This window comes from Argiope bruennichi, chromosome 9, assembly GCF_947563725.1.
Source record: "Argiope bruennichi chromosome 9, qqArgBrue1.1, whole genome shotgun sequence".
Taxonomy (NCBI): Eukaryota; Metazoa; Arthropoda; class Arachnida; order Araneae; family Araneidae; genus Argiope; species Argiope bruennichi.
Genome location: NC_079159.1, coordinates 54,288,706 through 54,301,010, shown reverse-complemented (window position 1 = coordinate 54,301,010; position 12,305 = coordinate 54,288,706). Strand labels below are relative to the sequence as shown.

At 35.2% G+C, this 12,305-nt stretch overlaps 1 protein-coding gene across 3 annotated transcripts in view; it reads right to left on the bottom strand.

Annotated features, from left to right (window-relative positions):
* LOC129983808 (protein split ends-like) overlaps positions 1 to 12,305 on the bottom strand; it is a 146,671-nt gene that overhangs the window by 7,683 nt on the left and 126,683 nt on the right. For all 3 annotated transcript variants that reach the window (XM_056093449.1, XM_056093447.1, XM_056093450.1), the window contains 2 exons: positions 11,911 to 12,087; positions 384 to 11,226 (listed from right to left, as the gene is read on the bottom strand). In XM_056093449.1, the coding sequence (XP_055949424.1) occupies positions 384 to 11,226; positions 11,911 to 12,087 (11,020 nt within the window). The remainder of the gene's footprint in view (positions 1 to 383; positions 11,227 to 11,910; positions 12,088 to 12,305) is intronic.

Sequence of the window (12,305 nt, the reverse complement as noted above, 5' to 3'; positions counted from 1 at the left end):
CTAATTTATTTACAAAAATTAATTCATGATACTATATTTAGAAACTAATTTTACTATTCTTCTAATAAAATATATAATTATTCTTCTATAATAATACTATAATTCTAATTTCTATTCTTCTTAGCATTGTAGTTTGAATGCACATAGTCATATTTTGAGAACTGAGAAGCATACAATAGATAGAGTAATGACCAACAGATATCAAATTTTCACTTATAAAATTAAAGAAGCATACAATTATAATTGCATGCCGATGGAATAAAATTTATATAACATAAAACTTGTATCCTATCATTGATAATGACAATAAAGAACTCAATTCTCAACTTGTTTAATTTGTGAAATGATAGAAATATTTTTAAAAAATTAGCAATAAATTTTACCTCTGATTTAGTAGTAGAAGTAGATACTGATGCTGCAGTCGAAGTTTTGATTGAAACAGCTGAAGAATTCGATGTTAAATGACTTGCAGATGTTGAAGTCACAACAGCTGTTGTTCTAATTGGGGAATCATAACTATGAACTGAATGAGAAGAAACTTTAACTTGTGCATTGTCATGTGATGAGATATTTGTTGTTCGACTTATGACAGGAGACTGCCCTTGTGAGCTCTGTGTATAAACTGAACTTGTGTTCACAGAGTCTGTCACTGTAACTGTACTGATAGTTGAACTAGGAACTACAGCATTAGCCATTGTTAAAACACTAGCAGCCATAGAATTTTTCTTGGCCGGAAGCTTTACATGCTCAGTACTCTTTTCTGCTTGAACTGGTGGTTTGGAATTGCTTTCAGAATTAATAGGGGATGTTTCAGTAGTAAGTGTGCTAGATGAGGATATAGAACCAGATACTTGTCTTGGACGAAGAATCTGAACCAATGGGGGTCTTTCTGGAATATTCTCATTTTTACTAACATAGCCACTTTTTGAACTTTCCTGAATAACTGATGTAGCAGAGGCTGTTTCTGTAGAAATAACTGTTTTGGAAGCATTTTTGATATTAAGAACTGATGTTGAAATTGCAGATTCTGGTTTCTTATTTTCTGATAAAGAATGACTAACAGAATCAGTATAAGATCCACTAACTGGACCTAAAAGTCCAGTAATAGGATCAACAAGAACAGCAGGACTTGATCGAGAATTACTGTCTTCTTCATTTTCTGACTGTTTTTCAGAATTTTGAGGTATTTCTTTAGAGTTTTCAATTTTTAATTTATTTATTTCTACTTTAAGTACAGGTAATGGAGGAAATACTCGAGTGCTGTCAGAGAGGGTTTTAGTTTCTTTAGGAACATCTTTAGATTCTCCAGAGTCTTTTGGTTGGGGAATTTCCATTATTTCTTCAGATGGTTTGACTAGGACAGTTTCCTTTTTCTGAACTTCAGATTCTTTATTTGAAGAAGTAGTATCTTTACTAGATTCCATTCTAGATGTTGATCTCAAACGGAAGTTTCTTAACGACTGTACACCACCCCTAGTTTGGATTTTATCAGATTCAGTCATTGTTGCATCTGTACTAGAAGATATTTCAGTTGGTTGACCAGAAACTTTCCTCTTATCATCATGAATATCTTTCACTGCATTATCATGAATAAAAAATACAGGTTCATTTTTATTCTTATCATCATTGAGATCACTTGAATTCTCAGAAGGTGTCAAATCTTTTGTTGAATTCTCTTCACTTCGGCGATTGGATTTAGATCGCCTTGTCACCCTAGTTGGGGGAGGCTCTGAATGAGATGTATTGCTGTTTTTTCCACTGCCCTTTCCTACATCATCAATAGTTGACCTCTGAGCCGCTTGCTTCATAAGACGGGTGGATTTTCTAGTAGACTTGCAGGGAGGCTCAAGGGTAGAAGAATCATGCTTAGAAGATTTTTCAGTCTTAACTGGTTCAGGTTTTACTTCTTCAATGTTAACAGTTTCTGTAGTTTTAACAACTTCAGCTGTACCAGGAGAAGTTCCATCATGTCCATCCTTCTGGTGTAATCGAATTGTAATGGAAATTCTTTTCTGTTCTTTGACTTCAGGATGATGCTCCTTAACGGGCACATCCCGCTCCTCATTAGCAACTGACTTTTTAGCATCCTTCTTCTCCTTTTCATGATTATCAGCACACTTTTCAGATTTAAGATCCACTGCTTTGTCATGCTTCTGATCTCCAACTTTCTCATGTTTCTGGTCGCCTCCCTTGTCATGCTTCTTCTGTTCGTTTCCTTTCTCGTGCTTTTGATCATTCCCTTTCTCATGCTTCTGATCAGTACCCTTCTCATGTTTTTGTTCATTTCCTTTATCATGTTTCTGATCATTTCCTTTATCATGCTTTGACTCAAAGATTTTATTATGCTTCAGATCAATTGCTTTATCACTTTTTGTATCATTAGATGATGAATTATTTCTGATAGTATCATGCAGTTTCTCTTTAACACTTTCAAAAGTAAGAGCTCTGTCATATTCTTCATCAACAAATTCATAGACATCAATTGCTTTTGAAGTACTGTCTTTAGATACCTTTTGTTCTTTGTCACAAGATGACAAAGAAAGTAACAATCGTGATTCTTTAGGCCGGTGAAGATCTTTAGTAACTTCGCTATCATCAAATTTTGAGTCCATCTTATCAGTCAGCTGAAGATTCTGATTATCCCCTGAAGCCTTCTTTCGCCTTCCTCTTCTTTTCCTTGGTTCCTCATGTGGAATATGAGATTTATCTGCCAGACGTTGTTCAACAATCACACTGGAAACAGAACCAGATACACTTTCGACTTCAGTTGTAGTAGAGTCACTTACATGGTCACTTGTTTCTCCTGATGTATCTTTCTTTGCTTCTTCTGTTTCTGACTGGATGGGCTCATCTACTGAACATCGTTTCTTTGTACATTCTCGCAGAATAGTAGGTTCAGAAGTATCACTTCTTAATGATCGCCTTACTCTTTCTGTGGAGGCTTGACGCATGCGTCGACTTGAGCTACGAGTGTGGGTTACAGTTAGAGAAGAATCAATATCTTGCTTCTGAGAAATGGCTTCCAAATATTTTCTTGTTTTAGGCCTTCGACCTCTGCGTGGACGTTCTACTTTAGGTTTTATTGTTGTGCTTACATCTCCTACATGTGGATCTTCTTGTACAGGTTCTTCACTAGACACCACATGACTTGCTTCAGTCTCACTTTTTATTTCAGGAATGGTAATGTCAGTAGTATCACTACACACAGATTCAGCATCGGCTGGCCTAGATTTAATATCCAAGTTATCTTCTACAATCAAAGGTTCATCATTAAAGTTCTCTAAGTTCTTTACATTTGTTTCTTCTTCATCTATTTTCAATGATGGTTCTGATTCTTCAGGATGGAAAGGGATATCATCCTTTTCTGGTTCAGTTACAGGAATTTCATCTACAGGTATCATATCTGTTTCATTTGATTCAGCTTTACTTTCATTGGGAGAAACATTACCAGCCATTTCAGAATTAGGTTTATTTGGCAAATCTGTAAACAGCTGATCAGAACTGAAACTTAATAACTGAGGCAATTTGGAACTTTTACTAGCATCAGATGAACGTTCAAATATCTCCTGATTAAATTCTGTAGCTTCATTCTGCTCATTGACTTCTGAAATTTGAAATGAAGGATTATCATGGCTTGACTGGTTAGTCTCTGAAAATAATTCAGAATCATCATTTTTATTCTTTGAATCTGAATTGCAAATTAAACCATTATCATTTTCTGTTTTTTCAGATAGGTAGCCATTATCAACTGCTTCATTTTCAACAGATTTAGGACCAAAAAGATCTAACAAAAAGCTATCAGATGAACCATGATTTGTATCTGATATGGTACCAGCATCACCAGACTCGGTAAATGATTGAACATTTGATTTAGATGACAAAGCGATTGAATTATTGTTTTCAGCTTTATGGGGAGATTTAATAACAGAATCACAAATTGGATTCAAAATACTTGAATAGCTTATTAGAGGTTGATCTATAGCTGTAGCAAGAGATTCTGAAAGATATTTATCATTACTTTCATCATCAAAGGCGTTGGAAATATGGGGCTCATCACTGTCAAAAGATTTAAAAGGTTTCAGAGATATAGGAGAACTATCACAATGATCAAAGATACCAGGATTAGTTAACAAAAGAGAGTCATTACTATTGTGATCAGATAATTCAGACATGTGAAGAGGAACAGAACAGGCATCACGAGAATCAGAATTACTAGAAGATTTTTTCTCATTTCTTTGTTGTTCTGGAAAGCGATTCAGAATTTCACCAAACTGTTTTTCAATATCTGATGATATGATATTAATATCAGTTGTAGGCAACTTATTAGAATTGCTTTCAGCCTCACTAACTGCTTCAGAGGGAGGTTTGTCAATGGAATCTTCTAGAATATCTTCTTCCAATGGATTACTAGGAACTTCTACTTTTTCTTTAGGTTCTGCTGCAGTTAAAAGGTTACGAGGCGATTCAACAGGTAACAATATTGGTGGATTATCATCATCTTTACTATCTGTAGTATCCATAGTTATGTCTTCAAAATGAGTCAACTGATTCTCAGCCAATTCTGAAATTGATTCATTATCAGTGTCTTCATTGCTTTCGGGTTTTGGCATACCACTTTGGTTTTCTTTTCCCCTGGTCTTAGGAACTTTAGCATGCTCAACTTTGGGAGATAAAGATACTTTTTTCTGCTCTGAAGAGTCGGGAATGTTGGGAATATCAATAACGGGAGGTTTGCTCTCACATACTTCAACATCTTCTTGAAATTCATAGCAAGAAGCAGGCTGGCATTCTTTCTCAACTTCATTTGTAATAGTCGGCTCAACTTTTGAAGTTTCAGGAACATCTGTTTCAACAGTATTTTCCACTTTAGTAGTAGAAGAATCTTCTACATTAGAAATTTCCAAAGCAGGAGGTTCAGAATTAGAAGATGGAGATAGTAACATGACTGAACCTTCTAACTTTTCATCTGGGTTGTCAATGCCTTGAACATCTGGTGGACTATCCGCTATATGAAGAGAATTTTCTCCATCATCTGGAAGCAAATAATTCATAGTATCTTCTGGATGAGTTTCTATCAAAGGGTCAAGGTAATCTGTCTCTTTTGTCAGTTCTGGAGCAGATATTTCACCACAATGCATTTCTTGTAACAGAGCAGAGACAGCCAAATCATCTTCAATTTTCCGCTGATCTTCTATTTCATTCATATCCTTATCATCTATTTTATAATTGTCAGATTCTGTATGGCCAGTAAGAAAGGCCTCTGTTTCACTCTGAGGTGTCTCAGAAACTGAAGAGTGCAAGTCAAGTCCTGTAAAAATTCCTTCATCTTTTACAGTTAAAGAATCTATTTCACTCAGGTGTTTATCTTCACACAATTCTCCTGCATTTGCTTCTGGATCATAATCTTTCTCTTTCATATGCCAAGAGTCTCGACCAGTAGAAAATAATTCTGCTTCAAGCCTGCGAGTTTCTTTTGCAGCTTCCTCTTCAAATCGTCTTTCAAGAAGTTTTTCCTCTTTCTTAGTTGGGCCTTCTTCTCCAAAAACACTGGCTTCTTGAGGAACTACTAAAAATTCTTGCTCAAAACGTCTGGTATCTTCATCCAATCGGATATCAGAAAGTCTGCTGTCTTCATCAATGGGAAGAGGTTCAAATAATGGCTTAGGAGATGTAGCAGGTACTGATGGAGGAGCATCTTTAATTACTGATTGATCTTTTACTTCCCGCTTCTTTTTCTTTTCCTTGGATTGCTTTTTCGATTTTTTCTTTCTTCTTCCTTCTTTAGAAGATGTACTCTGCGCATCAGAGTATTTGCTCATTTCTTGCTTTTGAACATGATCTTCATGCTTACTTTTAAAAGGAGATGAAGATATTCCAATATCTTTCTCTTTCTTGAGAGAAAATTCATTACGTTTCTCGCTAGGGACATCACTAGTACAATCAGCAGGTTCTCTTCCAGTTTCAGAATCTGTGACATCGGAAAGTTTATCAAAAAAGGAAGGCAAACTGGAATCTTGTTCTGGAGAATGTATTAATGAATACTGATTTTTAGGGCCAGAGTCCTTTCGTTTAGATTTAGTTGATTTTTCAGAATTAGAATCGGATTTTGCATCGAGTTGCTTCCATATATCTGATGTGATATCAACATCATCTGTTTGTTGAGTTCCAAAATCAAAATCAGAGAAATCAGATTTGAAATCATTATCTGAGAAACCAGCCTGAAGACATGGAGGGGATAGCTGCTTTTCAGGTAACAGATTTGATGGTTTGGGAGATAAGACCGGTAAAGATGACTTCACATCATGGTCATCAAGATTTCTGGAAGATTCTTGAGGGGCCTTATCTGTGCAGCTTCGCTTTTCTTTGTTTTTAGACATTTTCTTAGACTTCTTGCGCTTCTTGGTATATGGTTTATGTTTTTCCATATCATCTATCTGCATTTTTTCCACAGAGCTCTCTCGTTTCTTTTCCTTGTGTGCAGTTGATTTTTCTTTGTTAACATGATCTGCTTTCAATTTCTTCTGTGAAGTTGTTGTATCAGGATCTGGCTTCATTTCTTTGGAAGCTTTCTTTTTATGACTTTTCATATCATCATTCGACTTTTTATTGACTTCATAATCCATGCTCTCAGTCTCTGCTTTTGTTTCAACAGTTTTTTCTTTCTTAAGTTTTTTAGGTTTCATATCCTTTTCTTTAGATTTTTGATGAGTTTCTGTATCAGAAAGTTCATAATCAGATTTCACAAGCTTTTTAGTCTTTTCCAAACGAGACTTGGATCGACTCTGGGATGATTTCTTTTTTGAACTTGACTGTGATTTTGAAGCAAAATTTGAGTCAGAATCTGAGGAATCAGAATTGAGTAAATCTGTTTTCTTTTTTCTGACTTTAAGACTGCTAGACTGTCTACGGGAAACATTATAATCAAAGTCAGAATCTGTTGCAGAATCACTGAAATCCTTCTCTATTTTGCTGGTTCTATTACTTGAATCCTGGGGTGCTGCATCATCATCACTTGAACTTTGAATTACTAATTTTCGCTTACGAGGTTGCTTAATTTTAGTTGATTTGGTTTGTGAATCAGATTCACTTGAATGATGGCTGCCAGAATCTGAATCTTTATCACTATCCTGGCCCGCCACTTTAGTTTTTTCTTCTCGCTTAGCACGGCTTTGTTTAAGTTTACTGAATTTTTGCCTAACTGATTCCAAATCACCTGTCTGATGCTTTAATGTTTGTGATTTACTAGATCGAGCTTTGACTTTATCATACATAGAAAAATAAACGGGTTCATTTTCCAAAAAGGCTTGAATATCGAATGGCAATGATGATACAGATGATTTCTTAGATTTTTTCTCATTTTGTTTCTTCTCATTTTTTGAATCTTCAGTTTTGCATTCACTATCACTTTCATTTTTAATTTCATATTTAGTTTCCATTTTATTTTTGTGTTTACTAATATTTTTGCTTTCTTGCTTGCTTTCTTTTTTACTCTCGTGCTTTGCTTCACTTTTAGACTCGTGCTTTGCTTCACTTTTAGACTCATGCTTTGCTTCACTTTTAGTCTCATGTTTTACTTCACTTTTAGTCTCATGTTTTACTTCACTTTTAGTCTCATGTTTCGCTTCAATTTTAGTCTCATGCTTTGCTTCACTTTTAGTCTCATGCTTTGTTTCACTTTTAGTCTCATGCTTATTTTCATTCTTATTTGAATGAGATTCTTTCTTTGACTTGTTGGATGGATTATTTGAAACTCCACTTTTGTCCTTTTCTGAATTTCTCCTTTCCCTTGATTTAGTTCTTTGTTCTTTACTAGTTGATTCTTTAGATTCTCGAGATTTTGAACGCTTTTCTTCTTTATTTTTGTGTTCTGGTTTGGATTTCTCCTTCTGTTCCGACTTACTACTACATTTAGTATCACTTTTTGATTTTTCAGGAATGTTAGAAGTAGTAGATTTTGAAGATGATACTTTACATTTTTCAGGTTTAACATTTTTCTCTTTCTTTTCAATTTTCCTTGAATGTAACTGAACAGGTGGTGATACTGAGCGATCTCGTGTAGCACTTTTACTCAGTTTTGGCTTCTTAGGTTCTGGTTCAGATGTCTTTTCATGTTTGGACCAATTTGTTTCTTGACTATCTCTACTGGAGTCCAAAGATTTAACTGATTTACTGGATTCTGATTCAGTACTATCTATGGATGATACCCTTTTCTTAGCAGCAGGACACAAAGGGTTCACAGAAGAATCAGAACCAGGATTGGATGAGAAAGATTTGGCACAAGAGTCAAGATTAGATTTGATTTCATCTTTACAGCCATTTTCACGCCAATGGCTGGCACCTTCATGAAAAGAAAGTTTTGAATCTTTGGAATCACAGATTTCTTTTTTGTTATGATCAAAAGAGTTAAAATGTATGTGGTCTTTTGGAAATGATACAGAATTTTCTTTTCTTAATGGAATGCTAATTACATTATGTGATGGCAATTCCTTTTTAATAGGAACCTTACATTCTATTTCAAATTTACAAACGGCTTCAGTAGCATTGTCCACAGGAGATGCAGGTTCTTTTCTGATATTAGGAGGCGAATTTAAAACCAATGCTTGGGACTGTACATCAACAGAACAATGAAGAGGGCTTTTGAGAGATGTGGCAAGGGTTGATGAATTCATATGGAAATTTGCTTCTGCTTTTGTTTTTACAGAATTGAACATATTTGGAACTTTTGATACATGATCACTCAAGCTAATGCTATAATTGTCTGAATTCTTAATTGTAGCAGATGTTAAACTGAAAGGAGCAGCACAAGGTGAACAGGGAGTGAAGGCTTGAGGAGTTAATGGAGTGTTATACTGCACTGGTGGTGTAACTGGAGACAAAACACTACCTACTACACTCTGTGGAGTTGCAGGAGGTGATACAATGCTTTGTGCGACTAGTACTGTTGTGGGACTGTTAATAAGGGAAGACTGATTCAATTTTTGGACAGCTGGAGCAATCGGTGAAGAGAACTCTTTAGCAGCTGCTTTTGTTCGAAAAGTAGGTTTAACTCTAGGAGGTGAAGCATCCACTTTAATATCTAATGGCTCGTACTTTTCATCAATATGCTGTAACCTCTTGGAATCTTGGTCAAAAATTGTTGATCGAGCCAACAAAGATTTGACAATTTCTGAAGGTTCACGAATTTCAGGTGCCAAAAAATTGAACCTGGATCGTTTAACAGGACATTTCATAATTTCAGGTGTCACAATAGGCACAGCATCTGGTACAATTGCGGAGGCAGTTCTTGTTGATCCTGACCAAGCATTAAATTTTTCATCTAATGCTTTTATTCTATCCTCAATAGATGGACGGTTTGGAGAAGCAGATGGTGAAAATTCTGATTCAGAAGAACTATGCAGTTCTTTAATTTTGTCAGCTATACTTTTAGGCGACTGTATAGATTCCACATTAGATATAGTTTCAGAAACTTCATTAACTAAGTTGGATTCGATGGGTGATATTGAATCAACTGGAGAAACAGTAGCACCGTTTACCTTTTCTTCAGTCACTATGTCCTTTGTTTTCTTCTCCATTTGAAAATCTTGCAGTAAATCTGAAATACGGATGTTTTTACCAGATGCATATGAACTAGGGGAAAAACCAGCTCTTGGACTATGAGCTGCTGTGCTCTTTGGTGAAGTCAAAACACTTGGAGATGATTTAGGAGATCTTAATGAAGCTGCAAATTTTGGAAGTGGGAGAGACAAAGGACTAATATCTCTTTTTATTTCATGTCGCATGTCAGAAAGAGTTCGCAATGAGAGAAGACGATTTGGTACATCTAATGGAAATGATGAATTTAGGGACTTTTTGTTACTTAAAACATCTTCATCAGACATAATTTCGTCTTTCCCCTTAGGATGAGTTACAGTCAATTGACCATCATTGTCACTATCAGGAAAATGGATATCACTAATGGAATCTTTTTTCCATGGCCCATCTGTATTGATGGGAGAAGCTGCACATAAAAAAGCATCAATGGCCCCCTGTGCGTTCGGAAGACATGTTTCATTGTCCATAGAAATCCTACGTCCTTTCTGAAGAGCAGTAAGATGATCTGATCCTTTCCGAGGATCTAAATGCTTCTGAAAGATAAACGAGTCCAATGATAAGGATATACAATTACTACTGTCTATACTGTCAGCTTTAGTTTTGAGCTTATTCAAAACAGAAGAATCCCTAATAGCATCCTTCGCCAACTTGATACTGCATTCATCTTTGGTTAATTTACCACTTTCACTTAAAGGGTTAGTTTCAGAACATGAAGAAGGTGACCTATGCTTCTTGAGCATGACACGTTCACCATCAATTAAACCCTCTGTATCATTGGAATTTGCATTATCACCAAGCTGTTCCAATAAATGTAACAAACGAACTTGTTTTTTCTGTAAGGATTTCAAATCATTGGCACTTTCAGTCTGTTGGAGTTTTTCTTTTACACACTCTTGCTGAACACTAATATTGTCCATTTCAAATTTAGCATCATCAACAGTTGTATCAGTCACACAGTTCACTTTTGTGGGTTTCAAGGAATTGACATGACTACCTTGCATTTTCCCCTTTGCCCTTTCACTCAGAGATTTTGTAAGAATTGTATTCAATTCCTTACAAGCTTTCAAATTTGAGGACGCTAAGAGACGCTTCTTTCTTTCTAACTGTCCAAGTTGGTCACTGGTAGAAATAGACTCATCAGCACTCTCAGCATCTACAGATGATCTAGATTTTATAGAGTCCGTTTCTCCTTTGGATAGCCCTTTTTCTGAGCAGTCTTTTTCAGAGCTACTCCTAGGAGATGTATAAGAAAGATCTGCCATGACCTCATCAGCTTTTATTTCGTTTTTAGAACGAGAGTCCCTGTAATCAGAGTTTGTTTCCATTTCATCCGAAACAGTATCTCTGCAAGGGCTGCTCACAAGAGAGGAAGTATGGCTGCCAGGACTTTTAATCCTGTGATGCAGACGTTCTTTCAAAGACTTTCTGTCTTTAGAAACAGGACTGGTACTCCTGCTTTGATGACAGGAGCGGGGTGGAGATAAGCTGTGATGGCTCTCTTGGTCGCTTATGCTGTTCCGAAGTTTATTCCTCTTCCGGTTTGGGCAATCAGCATTTTCTACATACTTGGCAGGACGTTCAATTTTTCCATCAAACATTGTTACTTCAGGAACACTTTCATCACGAGAATTGTACCTGTGGGGGAAAAAAAAAAAAAAATTAACATTATGCCAAATTTTAGAATTTCAAGCAAAACACAAGTCAACACTATCCAAAGAAAAAAAAAAATTAATGATTCAACTTAATGAAATTAGACTTTCCTTTCAGGATTTTACAAATATTTATTTTATGATTATGGTGTATATAATTAACTCCAAGAATACTAAAGTTTTAGGTTTTAAACACAAGTAAGATTTTTTAGCATGTAATTAAATTTCAAAAATCTTTAAAACTTGGATATTTAAAAACATTTATGGATAAATATGAATTATCAGCTTTTAAACTAAAAGTGAAAAATGGGAGGGGGGGGACTGGTTTCATTGTTCAATGCTCACACCCATTCTTTAAGAAAGATCTTTCTTCTTGTCTATTTCGAAAGATAAAATTATGACTTCAATTCTAGTTTGATTTACTTCTTTCATATAAACTAATACTTTATCAAAACAAGTAGACATTTTTTATCACTTTTGTGAATCATTAAAATTAGACCATATTTGTTAAATATGTATAAAAAATTATTTCTAAGACTAACATACTGAACATGCAATATAAAGTATGGAAAATTTTTGTCTAAATACATATAAAGAGAGAAGTAAGTAAAGAATTATAAGTAATAAAAAAAGTGGGGTGGGGAGAGGATGCAGAGAAATTTCAACATACCTATGTCTTCGTTCACCGAATTCATCATGATAAACTTCATATCGGGCAGGAAAACCTTGTCCTCGTCCACGAGAGGCAAATCCAGCCCGCTGGCCACCTCTAAAATTTCCTCTGGGTGGTCTTGGCTGTCCTTCATACCTTGGATAAGTGCGATTTTCAAAACCTACCCTTTGTTCCCTGAAAAATAAAAACCTTTAAACTACTAATCTTTTTTGAAAAAATCAGACTCGTATTATATTTATTATATACACAATTTAATATAAAATTTGATATAAATTCTTTTTTTTTAAACAAAAAATAAAATAATTATATTTGTATCCAATGATTTTTAAATGATTTAAATAAGTTGAAAGGGGGTCAGTAGCATTTTTTAAAAACAAGATATGAATTACATC